General features: G+C 45.3%; 1 protein-coding gene across 2 annotated transcripts; it reads left to right on the forward strand.

The window, feature by feature from the left end:
* The first annotated feature begins 1,015 nt into the window (after positions 1–1,015).
* Positions 1,016–5,319, forward strand: PPDPFL (pancreatic progenitor cell differentiation and proliferation factor like). 2 transcript variants are annotated; one of them, XM_006154956.3, is made up of 5 exons: positions 1,016–1,172; positions 1,481–1,581; positions 2,687–2,764; positions 2,873–2,972; positions 4,458–5,319. In XM_006154956.3, the coding sequence occupies exons 2-5, from the start codon at positions 1,527–1,529 to the stop codon at positions 4,480–4,482; spliced, it is 258 nt and encodes an 85-aa protein (XP_006155018.1). In that variant the 5' UTR covers positions 1,016–1,172; positions 1,481–1,526; the 3' UTR covers positions 4,483–5,319. The 2 variants fall into 2 exon arrangements, with proteins under 2 accessions (XP_006155018.1, XP_006155019.1); XM_006154957.3 differs by having other exon boundaries at positions 1,033–1,172; positions 4,474–5,319.
* Positions 5,320–18,142: the final 12,823 nt, after the last annotated feature.

Raw genomic sequence — 18,142 nt, forward strand, 5'->3', positions numbered from 1 at the left:
AAAGGGCAAACGATCTCTATACAATATTATAAAATGGTAATAAAATTCCGGTTGGGTGTCAATAGTGTTCGAATGCCACGCTTTCTGTGAGCCCGTCTGTTCTTTGTCATTCCCATGGGAACCCTAAGGCTGTCCGGCTGTCCCGCTGCCCAGTCGTGTCTGTCTATGGTGAGGCCCCAGTGCTGAGCAGGGTCCTCCCTCCATGCTCTGCTGGCTGCCCTGCTCCACCTTGCTCCATGGAGTCTGTGTGGGTGTCTGTCTCCCTACTAGACTGGGCACCGGCTGTGGCATTCCTCACCCACTGGGCCCCATGGTGCTTTGGTCGTGTTGACAGAATTAACCAACTCTGCAGAAATAGTAATGAATGCGGTTTATTTATAAGCATGAAGCTGAGTGACTGACCCAGGGAAAGAATGTTCCTGGGGTGCGCAGAGCAGCGGTTCCCTTTACAGAGCCTCCGGCAGAAGCGCTGTCAATCAGCATAAGGAGTCTCCCCCTTGGCCTGGCTGGGATACCTGGCCAAGGAGGCTGGGAGGTTACAGGTGAGTTTGAAATTCTTGGTGTAGCAATTGGTTCAAGAAGATCACAAGTCTCTGTTGCTGAAAGAAGTAAGCAAAAGAATACAAAGGCTCATTTCGCATCATGAAAACCCTCTTCCTGGGACAGAATGGAGCAGCCCACTGCCATGTTACTGTTTGTAGGCAGGCCCCTCCCAGGTCCCCGTGGAAGCAACTCTGGAGTGGGAAAAAGTCAGGATTTTGTCCTCAGTAGCGTGTGCAATGGTGCCTGAGGCTGCGGGGACCTGGCTGGCACCTATCCCGTCTGTCATAAGCTGTACTCCTAAAATGGGTCAGACCAAAGCAGCCCTGGGCCAAGTCCTGCCTGCTGCCTGCCGAGTGTGGCATGCTGACACGTCCCGTCCCCTGTCCTGCAGACGGGCAGAGTGCTTCCTGGCTGCCCGCCCAGCTCACCTCGAGTTACCCAGAGCTCCGGTCCCAGCCAGCCTGCGGCTTCTGATATAAGGCGAGCTCGGGGGACTGCCCAGTGCTCTGGGTGTCCGGCACTGCCGTCCCTCTCACGCCACTGAGAACTGGCTCTTTCCAAATGTGTGTTTTTTGAAGAAACCTTAGAACTACGTTTATTTTTCAAAACTACCTGGAATAAACAGCAAGGTGAGTGCTGCGTCATGGCTGCCTCGCTTTCCCCTGGCGGGAGGGTCTGTCTGAGATGGGAGAGGGCATTGCGTATGGCTGGGTGAGTCGCTTCACTGGCTCTTTTTCATCCAAGTACATTCGTTGCTTGTGTTTTTTGTGTATTGCAGTATGTTTGGTGGCAATTCTGTGTAAGCTTTTAAATTCCTTTTACCATATATGTATTACATAGCAAATGATATTGTTCTGCAAAAAAAATAATCACATGGAGAAGGCAAAGGAAACTCACGTGATTGGTCTGACTGTCCTTTTCTACCACTGTTTCTCAGATTCCTGCTCACGGCCTCCCTGGAGCTCTCTCTCGGTCGTACAACCATGGCATCAGTACCTTCCATAGGGTGCCTTCTGGCCAGAAATCAGTATTATCGAAGTAAGTTGTACCACCACTTGGTATCACGCTAGCCGGTATGACCGAAGGTGATGTTCGTAGGGTAGTGCTGACCTGGTGTCACGTTATGTTGTGTTCAGAACTCGGAGAAAACTGACAGCAGTGAAGGAATCAGGAGACGTCGCAGACGTCCTGGGCCCGTGTCGCCAAGCCTCCCTGCTCTAGCACTTACACTGCATTTATACGGAAGGGAGCCAGCCCAGTTTCAGAATTACATCTTAGTTCCAGGGAGCTCATGTTTCACAGGACACACTGAAAGCTGATCATTTTGCATAAATAAAATACTCAGTCCCGTAGAAAAGGAGGAACAACATGTCTCTGCTTCAAAGGCTTCCTGGACTCACTTTCTTCAAGGGGTGAAGGGCCAGCAGCTATCTGACCGGCTTTGTTATCAGTCCATCTAACAGCGCCTCCACAGCAAATAGAAAACTGCAGCTTCTTAAAGAGTGAGGAATTTCATAAAATGGAATGAGGGTTTCAGAACCGAGTCAGAATTTATTGAAATTATCTACGCCAACAGCATATGGAAAACTTATTTCAAGGCTCATTTGTAGTGTAAGAGCAAGACACAGCTACTGATTTAGCGTGGCCACAGTTTAAACTGTGCTCATTCGCCTAGTGCTACCTTACCAGTAAAGTTATTGCTATATTCTGGCCTTTTAAAGAACTTGTAGGTTTAAAATATAAGTCTAGTAAGACAACCATAATGTTGAATCTTCTAAAATACATCCTTAATTTTGAAATTGGATAACTTCTGTAAGTTGTAATATATATGTGATATTTAATGTAGTACACTATTAATTATTGTTAATTTTGTACTTCCTAAGGCTTTGAATTTGACATTTATAATGTAATCGTAATTCTATGTCTGTATCTAACAAGAGCGAGAAGGAGTGTTATCCACCAGGAAAATAAGTTAGTAGAAGATATAATATTCTTTGGAAGCTTTTTTGTGAATAACTTGATAAATTCTCACTTGAAGACTCCCCGAGCCATGAGTGCGTGGTGTGAAACCGTGCTACTCAGAGTGCGTATGTGAATGGCTTGGGTGTCCCCGCTCGCTGTTTACTGCCCTTCTTTCCTACAGAGTCCAGTATCTCTTCCGTTAGTTCTTTAACGGGCTCCGATTCCGCTAATTTTATCGAGGATGACAAGTCCCATCCAGGTACTTAATTTTAATTCTAATCAGAGTCACTTTCATTATTGCTCTTTGTTTTTAATTTTTCAGATTTGTTTAATGAGGGAGTAATATTTTATTTGTTTTATTTGTTAGGGTTACCTGAAGTGGCAGAATCTACCTGGTGGTTTAAATCCTTTTTCCATTCTGAACCGGTCCTTTCAGATGTGAGAATAAAAGATCTGCCTCCTAGTGGGTAAGTCTGACCGGTTACTGGTAGGGAGGTCTCTTAGCGGGCCAACCGTACACACAGCTATTCGCTGTTAGCCACCAGGGTAGCACACGGCTGTCTCCTAAGGGAAGCCAGGGGACTGGAGCCGCACCGCACCCCGAGTCCTGCTACCGGCCATCAGTGAGGTCCTGAACACTCCTGATCTAGTCACCAAGTGATCCAAAAGGCATTGCCGATGTGTACGGCCGTTTACGGAGAATAGGTTGGGAATGAGCGACCACATTCTAAGTTTGTTTTTCCAGTACCCTCAGAAAAAGAGTAAGGTCCAGCTGCTGCCTCAGGTAGCCGGGTTGGCTCACCGCTGGCCTTGGCTCACTTCTGCGTGGAAGGTCTAGCTGCTGCCTTGGGTAGCCCGGTTGGCTCACTGCTGGCCTTGGCTCGCTTCTGCGTGGAAGGTCCAGCTGCTGCCTCAGGTAGCCGGGTTGGCTCACCGCTGGCCTTGGTTCACTTCTGCGTGTCGCCCACTCCTGATAGAAGATGGAATTACACTCCCAAATATTTGGTACTCTGGTACGCTGAACAGTGCTGTTGGTTCGCTTGTTTTGTTTATAAACCAAAAGTTGCATGCGATCATCAGAGAGAGACAGAGAAACAGGGGGAAGGAGAAAGCCCACCACTGTGGGGCGTGGTCGTGCTGCAAACCTTTCTCCTCCATTTCTTCATGCTGTTGGATTTAGGACATACATGCACAAACTCTGTGTGTTTCTCAGGCTGTCGGGGCTGGGATTCAAACTTTGAGGTCAGCCATACGACTTCCGGCTCCCATTACCATGGGGCTACTGGCCTGGCCCACGCAGTTGCTATTCTAACTTTTCTTGGGTACTTCCTTGGTTTCCGTAAACCTTACTAATCAGCTACTAAATGCAATAAAGATGATATATGTAATAATAGAGTTCATGAATTCTGATGCTAATACATAAAGATTTTGATGAATGTTCTACATAAGGCAAACTTGAAATGGAATCCATATTTAAGATATTTTTAAAAGTACGGGGCTAGCAGATGGCATAATGGCTACATCATTGGACTCCCACATAGTTGACCACGGTTCAAGTCCCGGACCCCATGGCTTAAAACTCACACAGAACACATGTGCGTGTGTGCCCAAAATCCTGAGAGGAGAATGGAGGAGAAGGGATGGCAGTGTGGCCATCTTCCCTAGGGATGACTTCTCACTTTCTGTCTTCCTGTCTCTCTCTGTCTCTCTGGTGAGTGTATGTACCCGAGAGCAAATATCTCTCCTAAAAAATATTTTAGAAGGTCAATGTAAGGTTGATTGTTGAAAGATGTTTTCTTTACTGTCTTTATAAAGCTTATTGATTTGAATTACCTGATAGTATTTCATTTATTTCTCGACTTCACTCTGACTATAAAGACAAGTTAAATTACAGACAAGCATTTGAGCGTGAGCTGTCTTTAAGGTGCCATTCCGTAGTGACCGGGTAACAGTGACTGTCTCATCCAGGTCGCATAGTTAACTCCGACCACGGGCGGGCTCTACCTGCTGCCGAGGTGCTCTGCAGGAGCCCCGTCCTTCAGCACCGCTATCGAGGGTCTTCCATGTACCGTCTGCCTGACCTCTCATCTCCGAGGCGGATCTCAGCAGCCACTACAGCCAGGTTGAGGCACTTCCTCCACGATAAGGCTCACTTCAAGTCACAGCTATACGGAGAACACCTGAAAACATGCTTTCAGAAACATGTAAAAGGGCACTTTACTCCTCACTTTAAAGTAATAAAAGGGCACATGTTGAAAGTGAAACCAATCCTTTCACTAGCTATACTAGTTTATCAAACAATTTGTTCGACTTTTTCTATGTCTTTTGAGTGATTTATTATGCTGTAAACTGAAGCATAGCTGTGTCACATAATTGCCTAAAGGACACTGGATAAAGAACTAAAAGTCCCAAAATTTACATTTATTTATAAAAGCTGAACATAGTGACTATACCCTTAAATATGTTATGTATTAAATGCAGTACCACACAGCTAACCAGTTAGTTATTGTATAGACTTTAACATTTATTATTTTAAATAATATTTAACAATGTGGAAAATGATGATACGACATGAGTGAAAGAAGCAGGATTATTTATGATGTAATTTTAGTGATATTAAAAAATTATGTATACAGATGAAGAGATTAGAAGACACTATATCAAGGTGTTAGCCGTAGCTGTGTCTCGGGAGGGATCAGGGGTGATTTTAATTTTCTTTGTTACATCTTTTCTGTATTTCACATTTTCTAACATGACAAGCTTTTGTGTATAAGTAGGAAATAATAAATGTCGATTTAAAAAGGAATACTGGAATTCAGTTCTGAGTGCGTGTGTTTCCTGTAGCAGTGGAATATTCCCCGCTTGACTCCAGACTGAGTAGATAATACTTCGCGAGGTTCGTATGAAGAATGCCTGCAGTGCCGTGCAGACATCTCGCAGTGTCTGATGTGAGTCTGAGATATTGGCACTGCAGAACGCACTCCCAGGTGGGGTCCCTGCAGTCACCTGGCGCCGTGTTAGACGTCCAGAGCACCTGGGGCTGTCAGGACTGTCTTACCCAGCCACAAAACACCAGGATGGGCCCTTAGGAGGGGCAGAGACCTGCCTGGCCTCTGGCTCTCGCCGAATCAGAACAGCATTTCTTCGGTTTGTGCTGCTCCGTCATGCAGCTGTCAATCACGGGACCCATTCTCTGGGGTCCCTGTCGCGCTCTCATCCTCTGCTTTCCTGGTCGCCGCCTACATGCAGACTGTACACGTCTGTAGAGGCAGACTAAACGTCTAGAGTGTACATCTCATTTGGTTTCAGTTTAAAATGAAATCGCAGTCACTGAAAACTGATTCTTTGTGTGTGAGAGAAAATTGTGGTGAAACGAAATGGTAAATTGTGGGAGGTTTTGTTTTTGCTTTAATATTATCAACACATTTCCTAAGTACTGGTGAACAGATTGCTTGTTTAAGTTATTTAATGGATTTCCCAAAATAGGTTAGCAAGTTGGTATTTACTCTGTTTACTCAGAAAGATACCAGTTGTTAAATTACTTACTTTTTGACCTATGTGTTTGGAGTCTTGGAAGTGCCAACATTTACAGCTTTTATATTAGTTTAGACTATTGTTGCTGGTTCTGAAAGTAAACGTTTAGTTCAATTTTACATAAGACTTTAAGTCAAATATACCACAAACAATATAGTTATTAGACTGAAATGTGTACACACATGTATCCATCCATATGATAAATACAATATATACAATGAAAACATACAATAAATATGATATATAATATATATAATATAAAATATATTACATATGATACCATAATAAATGATATATATGATCTATGATATAATATGATACACCATATACAATATACATATATATCATATATATGTATGCATGATAAATAAGGAGGTAAGTAGATAAATAGATAGATATCAAGAAATGCAAGGAATCTTTCTGGAAAATAAAGTTAAAGTGAATTTACAAAATATTTTAAAACTGGAAAGGATTCTTGCATGGTATCCCAGCATTTCTAAAGAATTAAAATGACAGAAATAAATAAAAAGAACAAAGCACCCTCTGGTTAATTCTAGCTAATTTCTTCTAATGTCTAAAACAACACCTGGACACTGTCTTTTAAAAGCACCTCACGTATAGGTCCCTGCGTGGCCATTTTATTTTAGTTAAAATATCTCCTGCCTGGGTCTGTTGCCTATTCGTTAATCAACCATGAAGACTAAACATGTTAGAGACGTGTCGTGAGCCCACGGCCGCTGTGATCTGGTTAGGACTCCTTATTTTGCTTGGCTCGGAGGTCTGTATTAAATCCAGCAAGGTTGGGACAATTTCTGCTTGATACCCTGAGATTACATGTTGGAGTTCCGCTATTTTTTCTTTAGATGTGTAGTTTTGATAGCAAGGTCCAAGTTGTCAACCATATATTGTTTACAGATAACACCACCAACAACTACTCTATCAATTCTCATTAGAGGGAAAATTCTCTAGTTGGAAGTTAGGTCTTTATGTGCTTCAGACATTATGTAGGAATTAGGATTGTAGAAAACAAAACTTCAGCATTCCATTGGGCACAGAGCGAAAATGGACAAAACTATTATATTTTAAAGAATTGTGTTTTATTTAATTTTATTTGTTATTATCATTATTTTCCTTAATTTGACATAGGAAATCTGTCCTCACCAGAGAGAGAGAGAAAGCAAGCCCTCAGGTCTGGGACTGGAAACGCTGTTGGCCATGGAGGAGCCCAGCTCAACCACCATACCCTCTGCTGGCTGTAGACTAAATTATTTAAAGGGTAAACATATTTGGTCAAGTCCAATGGGATAGAGCTATTAATAAAAAGCAAACTCATAGAAACAGAATCTTCAGCTTCGCCTGTTAAAAACAAGCCCATGGCCTTCATCCCTTGGCATCTCTTCATATTATCATTCTCAAAAAATAGCAGCACCATCCACGGCTCAAGCAGGCAGCAGGTTGTCCTTGATATCGTCCTCCACACCCGTCCTTTCCGTTAAATTTCTTGAATGTTCCTGGGATCTAGTCACTTACTTCCTTTCCCGTAAGCACTCCTGAGTTCAAACTCCCGTCAATTCTCCCCTGAGATGCCTCGGAGGTCCTACGTCATTTCTCTCCCTCTGGATGCGCTCTGCAGAGTAGTGACAATCACCTTTACGGCAGCACTCTGGGGACCAGACAATGGCACAGGGCAAGACCCGATGCTCTGGCAGGCTGACTCACATAAGAAGAGTCCCTGTTCATGTCACGAGATGCCCCTGGATATGCTGAGCACATTGCTGAGGGCTGGGGGTGGAGCGTGGCGTCAAGGCCCCGTAGGAGGCGCTGTTTCTCGCTCACTCTCTTTCACGTGCGTGCATGCGTGTGCTCACTGAAAAAGTCAACTTGTTTTATTATTTTTTTAAAAGTACATCTTATACTGACCTGTGAACACACACACGCACGCACACGCACACACAGACACGAGTCAGTGGCTCCTCTAACACTCAGGGCAAAGCCCGGCTCCCCACGGCCGGCACGGCCCCACGGCTAACCATGGACCTTCCCCTCTCCCGTGACCCAGCCGCGTCAGCCTCTGCTCAGTCCCTCGTGTGAACACCCTCTCTGCTGCCAGTCTTTGCAGAAGCTTGAAATCTCCTCACTTAATTCATGTCCACTTGTCTTAAATCTTAGCTCGAAAGTCACCTCTGAGAAGCCTGTCCCGGCTCCTGATTCAATTGGGCTTCTCTCATAGCTCTGCCAGCCCAGCCCTCTCTCCTTCCCACCTGGTCACAGCCACGGCGTTGCCTTCTTCCTGCGGTTCCTTGGTTAATGCACGTGGCCCATACGAGGATCGCGGGTCACGTCTGTTTTGCCAAACCCTGAGCACCCGGCCTCTCACATTGCAATAAATGTCTGTCACCTGCAGGACCCCTGTCATTTAGCCAAGACTGGCCTCTCCCTCAGGAAGTATTAGTCTCAATTGGGAGGAGTAAACACCAAGTCAATAAAGAAGCAAGTATTTCCCAGCGGTGAGCGCTGCTGAGCGAGTCCAGGGCTCTGCTGGGGGTGACTGACGGTGCAGGTGGAGAGGGCTGCCTCGATTGGCGCAGTTGGGAAGGGAACGCGGACAAGATGGCCTTGCAGGCAGGTCCAGAGAGACAGTGGCCAGCTTTGTGAGGAGTGCTCTGGGGACAGGTGCGACTCGCCACGCTCTGCACGCAGTGCCCCGTGTTCTGTCACACCCTCATCAAGGCAGCTGCTCTGGGGAGCCTGGCAGTTCCCTGTGGAACTGGAATTTCAGCAGCGTTTGCTCTCAGCCACACCCAGGACGAGGGGGCGGTGGGGCAGTGCCTGCCTTAGTCCACTGTGCGGCTGTGAGGGAACACGGAGTGCCAGCACTGGGTGATTCGGTCGCAAGGAGGCTGGTCTGGCTCGCGATTGGGCCCAAGAGCACGGGCCTAACACTTGGTGCTACATCGCCATGTGCAGGAGAGGCAGGAAGGAGAGAGCCCTGTGGCCAAGGTGCAGGCAGAGGCCCCCACCCATTCGTGACCCACCCGCATGTCCCAAGGCCTCCGCTGGGCTCCACCCCCAGCACTCCCACTTTGAGTGTCAAATGACAGCGTGAGTGGCAGTGGAGACTTTCAGATCACATCAGGGGCCTTTTCTCCTCAACGTGTCTCAGGTGACCTCTCAGTTATCCAAAGTGTGGGGGAGGAGAGTGGGAAAGGGGGACAGGTGAGAGGGAAGAAGTCCAGGGGTAAAGAAAGAAGCATTTAAGAATCGCAGAGATGGGGAATTATCTCTTGATAACGTGTGTGATGTCTTGGGCTGATCCAGTACACCGTGTGTTAATGACAGGAAAATCCATTTGGTTTGCTGTAATGACAGTGATAGAATGTAAAAACTAAAAATAAATTAAAATGCAAAATGAAAGTAATGAAGTACATAGAAGATCATGCAGCGCGGTGGCCTGCACGGGCGGTCCCTCGTCTCTCACGGCCCTGCAGACGCTGTGAAGCCTGTGGGCTACGGCTCCCCAGTGACTCCAGTCCTGAAATAATTCTCTAAACCAACGAGGTACGGGTCAGCCTGTCATTTTCTCCTCACCAGCTGTACCAAATGGATAAATAAGTTGCTATTATTTTAAAGATTCTTTTTCAGTTTCTTTTCAAGAAGTGACTCTCCTAGAACTCCCTGGTATCCCAGACCAGGGCAAAGGGCGCGCTGCAGGTCACCTGCTTTCTGGTAAATCAGAGAGACTGCATCTCACTGTTAGTGTTTGAAACTTTCCCTCCATTACTGTGCAAGTATTTGGAAATGGAAAAGCTAAGAAAAAGCGTAGGATGTGTTACTAATACAGGGCTTCCTGGGGCTGTTACGCAACCTTTGGACACATTTCAATTAAATTCCTTTTATAACCAAATACTTACTTGATTTATTCAGAAAGAGATGAATGCATTTTATGTTGCATTTTGATCTAAGTGGGTAATGCAAAAGTTTCGCTTCATCATTTTTAATCAGGTATAGTGAAGTTCCAGGAGAAAAAAAAAACAAGATACATTACATTCTCTGCACTCTAGTAATTATTTGATTAACAGCCAAATGGAGTGCACCCTTCATAAATATTTTATCCTTTTCACATGCCTACTGGAGGGTTTCAAATGAACAGATGAACAGTAACTGGAGCTATGAGGCATGTCACCTCACTTCAAAGGCTGGGATTTGGAGGTTCTTTGCCAATGAAGAATAACATTTTATTTTCAAATAAACTGTTATACCTTTGGAAATATTTGTGCAATGTGAAGCACATTTATAGAGCTATCCGTCTTCAAGTGCCAAGCTACATATTACTATATATGTATATGTGGAGAAGAAGGGAGAGATCCATAGGTAAAGTGATTGTTTTACTCTGTTCCTTTTCATCCCGGATGGAGTTTATATATCCACTTATTTTCTGTTGCTGATGGTATTTCTTAATATTCCGGAAGGAGACCACACTGTTCTCTCTCTGCTGTGCAGAAGGCACCCTCTGAGCCCCATACCTCAGGCCCCTCAGCCGGGAGCATGCTTGCATCCGTTCGACAGTGAACAAGTTCTCAGCTGGCCCCGAGTTCTGGACTCCACAGGAATAAGGATTCCAAATTGAAAGCAAAATAGACTTAGCAAAGTAGGACTGGAATAAGAATTTGTGGTCTTGTGGAGGTGAATTAATTTTTCTTATACAAGTTGAAAATTTAAACAATCTGTAACTGGCCAATTAATTCTGACTTGAATTATGTAAAAGACCACCTTTTAAAATACTATTCCATACTCTTCTTCCTTTCAAAATTACAGAAATGCTTACTTTCAGAGAGTCCAATCTCTCTCCAGCTAATTTAATTATTCTAGTTGATAATTTACAGCATCTCACTGAAGTATACCATGTGGCCCTTAAAATGGTAATAATGTCTTCTCTAAGACTGAGTAGTTAGACGGTGGAAAGACTGGGTGTGTATTGCAGGGTGTAAAAGCTCCATAAAAGCGTTGGTGGTTGCCGGATTTGGCACGGTGCTTAAGGCACTGGATTCCCGCATACCTGACCATTGTTCAAGTCCCAGACCCAGGAGCTTAAAAATCATGCCAGGCACATGTGCCGGAAATAAATCCTGAGAGGAGGATGAAGGAGAGGGGATTGCAGCATGGTCATTCCCCCGAGGGTGATTCCTCACTTTCCCTCTCTCTGTCTGTCCTGCAAGCTCATATGCCCTATGGCAAAAACCATTGGAAAAAAAAAAAAGAAGAAGAAGAGAAAAAGAAGATGATGACTCAAAACAGTATCCCTGCAAATCTCCCAGTCTGTACCTAAGAATCGTGTGGGGAACTAGGGAATATCAGAGACCAGAACTCCATCTCCACAAACCTCACATCCATAGCCTTGGGCACAGGCAAGGGATCTTCCTTTAGGAAAGGTTCCTGGTGACTTCTTTCTGATGCCTGGAGAAATGCTTCATTAAATTGTCTACTGGGGAAACTGCAGCTCCCCTCCACTCAAACTTGGGAACAAGCTGCTTCTGCTTAGCTCGGTTGATAACGTTAAGTGTGAAAAAACTGGAGAGAGTGAGTGAGTGATTCTGGAAACAAAGCCACGCGAAATGGAGAGGCTACTCTGAATGAAGAAGGGTTAGGAGTTACACACACATAAGCAATGAACTTCAAATATTGCAGAAGAGCTGGAGTTTGCAAACACTGTTTTGTAGGTAGCTTTTGCTTTTTTGTTTTCTAAGCACTAAAGGGTGTGTGCACTTGCCAGAGACAGAGGACAGAGCACTGCCTCACAGGGCGTGGTCACAGTGCGATCCTTCCCCCCATCTCTCCGTCCCATCAAGCTCTGGGGCAGCTGTGCACAAGAGCTGTTGTGTCTTTCTAGCCTCTGGAGCTGAAGTTCAGACCGGTCGGCCACACTGCAGTTGGTCTAGTAGTTTTCTGTATTTTACATCATTACACATTAATGAATACAGAAAAATGCTAATTTGAAATCAAAATGCAGTTGCTGTTATTTAGTTCCTAATTCATTTATGATCAAGGTTAGAGAAAAAAGCAACCTAAAAGGATGATGTCGTTTCTCAATTGAGCTTTGTTGCACACCACCATGTGCAAAATGTACTAATCGATGTCTAATAATGTATACTTTCTCCTGTCATTCTGCGATGTCACTACCGCTGTCAAAGTAACTATAGAAACTAGCCTTAAAGACACTTCCCAAAATAGCAACTGACGACTGAAATCATTGTGAAAGAGAAGAATTATCGGAGTAAGGAGATGGGTACTGACCCTGCTCAACATGACCCGGGGTTTCTTTTTCCCCCTAAGTATTATTTGTTAATTTTATTTATCATTATTATTCTGCTTAAAGTTTGCTACAGGGCATGTGTGCTCACGAGAGAGAGAGGGAGAGAGAAAGGGAGAAAGCGAGCTACCAGGTCTGGACTTGAACCATCATCGGCCACGTGGGAGTCCAGTACCCTCACCACCACGCCACCTGCTGGCCACATGGGGTTATTTGCTATTTGTTTTATCCACTCAGTTATTCCGGATTGTCTCTTCCATGTGCCAGGTCCTCAGCTGGGGCCCACCAGCGTCATATTCTCATCTCACAGAGGTAGCACAGAGGCAGTAGGATGGAGGCAGTCACAGTCCTTCTGCAAAGGGAGAGCTGAGGGCATTTGGTTCTACCAACAGCCTCCTAAGGAAGTAGAAAGTAGAAGGGAAGAACAACCAGAGAGTGCGCTGACGTTAGAAGAGCTGCTGTGGGACCAGCAGAGAGCGTAATGAGCACGTTGCCGGACTGTCACGTAGTCAGCCGTGGTTTGAGGCCCGGACCTGGTGGCTTGAAACTCACACTGGGCATGTGTGCACACGTGCCCAAAATCCCGAGAGGAGAATGGAGAAGGGATTATGGTGTGGCCATGCCCCCTGGGGGGTGATTTCTCACTTCCTGACTCTGTCTCTCTCCGTCTCTCCAATGAGCACACATTCTCTCTCTCTGGAGAGTACACACACCCTTATAGCAAAAATCTCTCTCTCTTAAGGAAAAAAAAAAAAGCTGCCATGACTAAAGTTGAAGAAAGGGCAGTAACAACATAGATTTCAAGTTGCTTTAACTGGAAACATATATTCGTGACACTTATTATTATGGTACTGGTCTTCATGATACATTTTATTTTACGGGGAATTCACAGTTTCCCACAGTAGACTATCTAAACCACACACCAAAGGCTCCCAAAATGGAAAAACATTTTGCAACAGCTAAGGGAATTGATATGTAAAGCAGTTACTTTTTATTCTGGAAAGTATTCACACAAAGCTTTCAAATTAATAACAACCACCCTTGGCTGATTTATTTCAATTATTCTAATTGTTGTAATTACTCTAATTGTGCTATATCAGGGGCTGTGTTGTGATCATAAACTGAGTTTAATCTCACTTTTAACAAAGTTTTAAAATTACTTTAAAATTCAAAGTACTAAGACCAGCAGGTGGAGTAATGGTTACATCACTAGACTCCTACATAGCTGACCGCGGTTCAAGTCCTGGACTCGGCAGCTTAAACTCACACCAGGCATGAGTGCAGGTGTGGCCAGGATCCTGAGAAGAAAATGGAGGAGAAGGCATTGCAGTGTGGCCATCCCCTCTGGAGAGGTGATTTCTCACTTTCTGTTTCTCTGTCTCTCTCTGACTCTCGAGAAAACACACGTGCCTACAGTAAAAAATCTCTCTTAAATAAAAATTGAAAGTACTTTATCAACACCAAGATTGTAGAGATGAAAGGTCTGATTCTTCCAGAGTCAATTTAAGACTCTGTTGGCCAGGAGGCCCACGACCACTGGTGTGGCTGGAGGGGTGAGAAAGCTGTGTGTAGGTTAGCAAGGCCGAGACTGGTGACCTTGGCATGTCTCCTCCTACCGGCGTGCACAATAGAGGGCAGGGGCTCTTACCCAGCTCACCAGGCACCAGCAGACAGGTTGCATGACAGCGTACCACGCCCGACGGGCCTCTGGGGCCAGACAGGGTCTAGCCTGTAGGAGCTACTGTTGATCAGAAAGTGGGCACACTCTTTAAAGCAGTTGTGGCTTTTGTAAAATAATAATTTATTTAGAGTAAGTGCTATGTGCACATACCATGAATTTAATATAGCACAAAAGGAAAAATTTGGAAAGTATGCACCTCTCTCTGTATCTGCCACATACAGTTCCCATTCTCCAAAGCAACAGTGGTGATGAGAGTCTGATGTGTGTGGAAACATTAGCTTAGACATGTTATAAAATTAGAAATTATGTAATTACGAAATTACAAATAGACACAGATGTAGACACGGACGATTTCCAATGGTCGCAACTAAGCCAAGTGTACAGCTTCCCATGTCAGCTGCAGGCATACCCGCTGCTTTAGGGGCTCCTGCTGGTCCCCCTCATCTTCTACTCATCTCCGCCTGATGTTTAAAGTCCCCCAGCGCTCTTCTATTACCCAATCGCTATTTCATTCCGTCTGCAGAATACTCAGCCTGCAGGATACTGCTTAGCACTCCTTCTGACAGAAGCACCTGAGTCTGGGCAATTTGCAAAGTGAAGTTTCTTGAGCTCGTGGCTTTGGAGGGCAAGACCAGGGGCTGAGTCTGTGGGAGGCACCACATGCGGAACAGACAGAGCAGAGCTGCTGTGGCCGTGGCCCTGTGTCCCCTCCCCATAAGCCCACCAGCAGCCAATGACCTCAATCCCCGTCACCTCCCGAGGCCCCGCCTTTCAGTCACAGAGATGAACTAAGTGTTCTCCCCTCCAGTCCCATCACGACCAAGTGTCATCGCTTGAACTTGGGGGAGACACACTCAAACCACAGCAGAGACATACTTAGAAGTGTCAGTCCTGGCTCAAAGGGTTAATTTAAATTTTCACTGGGAGTGCCCGAATTCTCTCCGTAAACTTGGACCAATTTATGTTCCCCAAGACAATGCATGCAACACTGTTCTCACCTCGGTCAGCAAATGTGTAGCCAACTTGGTCTTTCTCAGCCCGTTAGGTAAAGACGTGGTATTTCATTACTGTCTATTGAGAATTGTATTATAAACAAGCATGCATATTCCTTTCTCAATTGTTTTAGAGGGAATCTGCATTTTTCCCTTACTGTAGATCCTTCTGTTTACAGCTTTTATAAGAATATTTTCTATATTAAAGACTAACGTCTTTACATTTAACATATGTAATATTTTTTTTCTTTTTCATTTTTTTTTTTTTGGAGAGGTTTTTGCTATAGGGCACGTGAGCTTGCCAGACAGACAGAGAGAGACAGAGACAGAAAGTGAGAAATCACCCCCCAGGGGGGATGGCCACGCGGCAATCTCTTCTCCTCCATTCTCCTCTTGGGATCTTGGGCACGCATGCACACGCACCTGGTGTCAGAGAGAGAAAGAGAGAGAGAGAGAGAGAGAGAGAGAGAGACACTCTCAACGAGAGCTTGACATACTGTGATTCTCTCTCCCCAGCCCTTCAGCTCTGCCCTCATGTGTGGTTAATATAGTTATTATGGGAATAGGTTAGTTATAAAAGTGAGTTCAGCCCTCTCTTCACTCTCACTCTCACCCTTTCTTGCCCTTTCACCTTCTACCATGGGGCTGATATATACCAAAAAGGCCCTCACAAAGGCTGGTGCCATGCTCTTGTACTCTGCAGCCTCTAGACCATGAGCCAGATAAATTTTGGTTGTTATTGTTGTTTTAGAGGAATTTTTGTTATAGGGTACCTGTGCTTGCTAGAGAGACAGAGAGAGACTGAAAGTAAGAAATCACCCCCTGAGGGGATGACCACGCGGCAATCTCTTCTCCTCCATTCTCCTCTTGGGATCTTGGGCACGCATGCACACGCACCTGGTGTGAGTTTTAAGTCACTGGGTCTGGGATGTGAACTGCGATCGACTACATGGGAGTCCAGCGACACAGCCATTATGCTAACTGCTGGTCCCTTTTTTTATTTAAGTTTTTGTTTGTTTGTTTTGCCAGAGTGCACATGCACTCATGAAAGAGAGACAGAGAGGACATAAGAAAGCATCCCTGAGTGGCAGTAACACTTCCATCCCTTCTCTTTATCTCCTGCCTCTGGGGTTTGGGGTACCCACAAACACATACCTACCATGTTTCCCAAGCCTCTGGGCTAGGGAGTTGAACTGACAGTTGGCCATGTGGGATCCAGCTGCCCTAACCACTGGCTGGCCTATCTCAGATTTTTCAGAACTGATTTTGTTAATGGGCTCTTCGCCATTGAGGAAAAAAAAAATTAATGTAGCAAAAAAAATAAATAAAGTTTTCTTTTTTTTTTGCCTTAGGGTGTGTGTATTTACCAGAGAGAGAGAGACAGACGTAGACAGTGGGGAAAAGTGAGAAATGACCCACTAGGAGGATGGCCAAGCCACAACCCTTACTCCTCCATTCTCCTGGGATCTTGAGCACACACACACGTGCGCCTGGTGTGATTTTCAAGCCACCAGGTCCAGGATTTGAACCATGTGGGAGCCTACACCATCTGCTGGTCCCAATGTAGCAACGTTTGGCATTTCTTTGTTTACTTCTGGATTTTGTTCCATAGATAGAAGTCCTTTCCCACTTGGAACATATATGTATATACATAGTAGGTTTTTGGAAAAGTCATGATGCATTTCTGCAAAGAAAAACAGGGAAAAAATACATCAGGACTTTTCTGACAACCATAACAATATGTATTCGTATACCATACGCTGCACCTATATATAACAGAGACAGAAAGAGAGAGAACTTGAGAAGCACCCCTCATGGTCACGCCCCAATCCCTGCTCCTCCATTCCTTCCTCCTGGGATTTGGCGTTTCTCAAGTTGCTGAGTTTGAGACTCAAATAGCGTGGCTGGCCATGCGGGATCCAGCTGCCTTAGCCACCATGTCACTTGCTGGTCTCTGTAGTTTCATTTTAATTTTCTTTTTTAAAAGTGATTTTTGGTTTGGGGCTGGAAGATGGCATGGTAGTTAAGGCACTGAATCCCCACATGGGCAACTGGAGTTCAAGTCCTAGACCTGGTGACTTGGTTTCTCACTTTCCCTCTCTCTGGTCATATCAATACAAATAGTAATAATGATGATGTAGAATAAAATTAAATTAAATTCATCTTCTTTTTTATAGGGAAACCTTGCTATAGGGTATGTGCACTCACAAGAGAGACAGAAAGACAATGAGATAGAAAGCGAAAAATCACACCCCAGGGATGATGGAGAAATCACCCCCCCCCAGGGATGATGACCACATTGCAATCCCTTCTCCTCCATTCTCTGATCATGATTTTGGGCATGCACACACACATGCCTGGTGTGAGTTTCAAGCCTCTGGGTCCAGGACTTGAACCACGGTTGGCCATGTGGGAGTCCAGCAAAGTAACCATGCCTCACGTGGAAAATGCTGTGCTGTTACTGGCGCGTTATTTAGTTGAGCTATGGCAGTTCTGTCTCTGCTGAATCTGCTGAATGTGTACAGACCTGCTTTTCTTTTTCTTTTTTCCTTTTATGGAGAGGTTTTCACTATAGGGCACATATGCTCGCCAGACAGACAGAGAGAGACATAGAGACAGAAAGCGAGAAATCATCCCTCAGAGGGGATGGTCACGCCACAATCCCCTCTCCTTCATTCTCCTCTCGGGATCTTGGGCACACATGCACACACACTCGGCGTGAGTTTTAAGCCACCAGGTCCGGGACATGAACCGCGGTCGACTACATGGGAGTCCAGTGACATAGCCATTACGCTAACTGCTGGTCCTCAGACCTGCTTTTCTTGTCCCCATTCCCTGACCAATACATGGTAACAAACTGCTTATGTGGGATTTACACTGTGTTCGGTATTACAAGCAGTCTTGAGAAGATGAGAGCAGAGATTCGCAACCCCTGGGCTATGGACTGGTGCCCCAAACACCCCACGCAGCAGAGAGTGGGTGGGGAGTGACTGAGAGAGCAAGGCTTCCTCTGTGTCTGCAGCCACCCCCATGGCTTGTACCGCCCCCGTCTGGTCAGCGATGGTACTGGGGTCTCGCGGGCGGGCAAGCCCCGCTGTTGTGTGTTTGCTTCCTTGGTAGGCA

Source organism: Tupaia chinensis, unplaced genomic scaffold (genome assembly GCF_000334495.1).
Source record: "Tupaia chinensis unplaced genomic scaffold, TupChi_1.0 Scaffold000428_1, whole genome shotgun sequence".
NCBI lineage: Eukaryota > Metazoa > Chordata > Mammalia > Scandentia > Tupaiidae > Tupaia > Tupaia belangeri.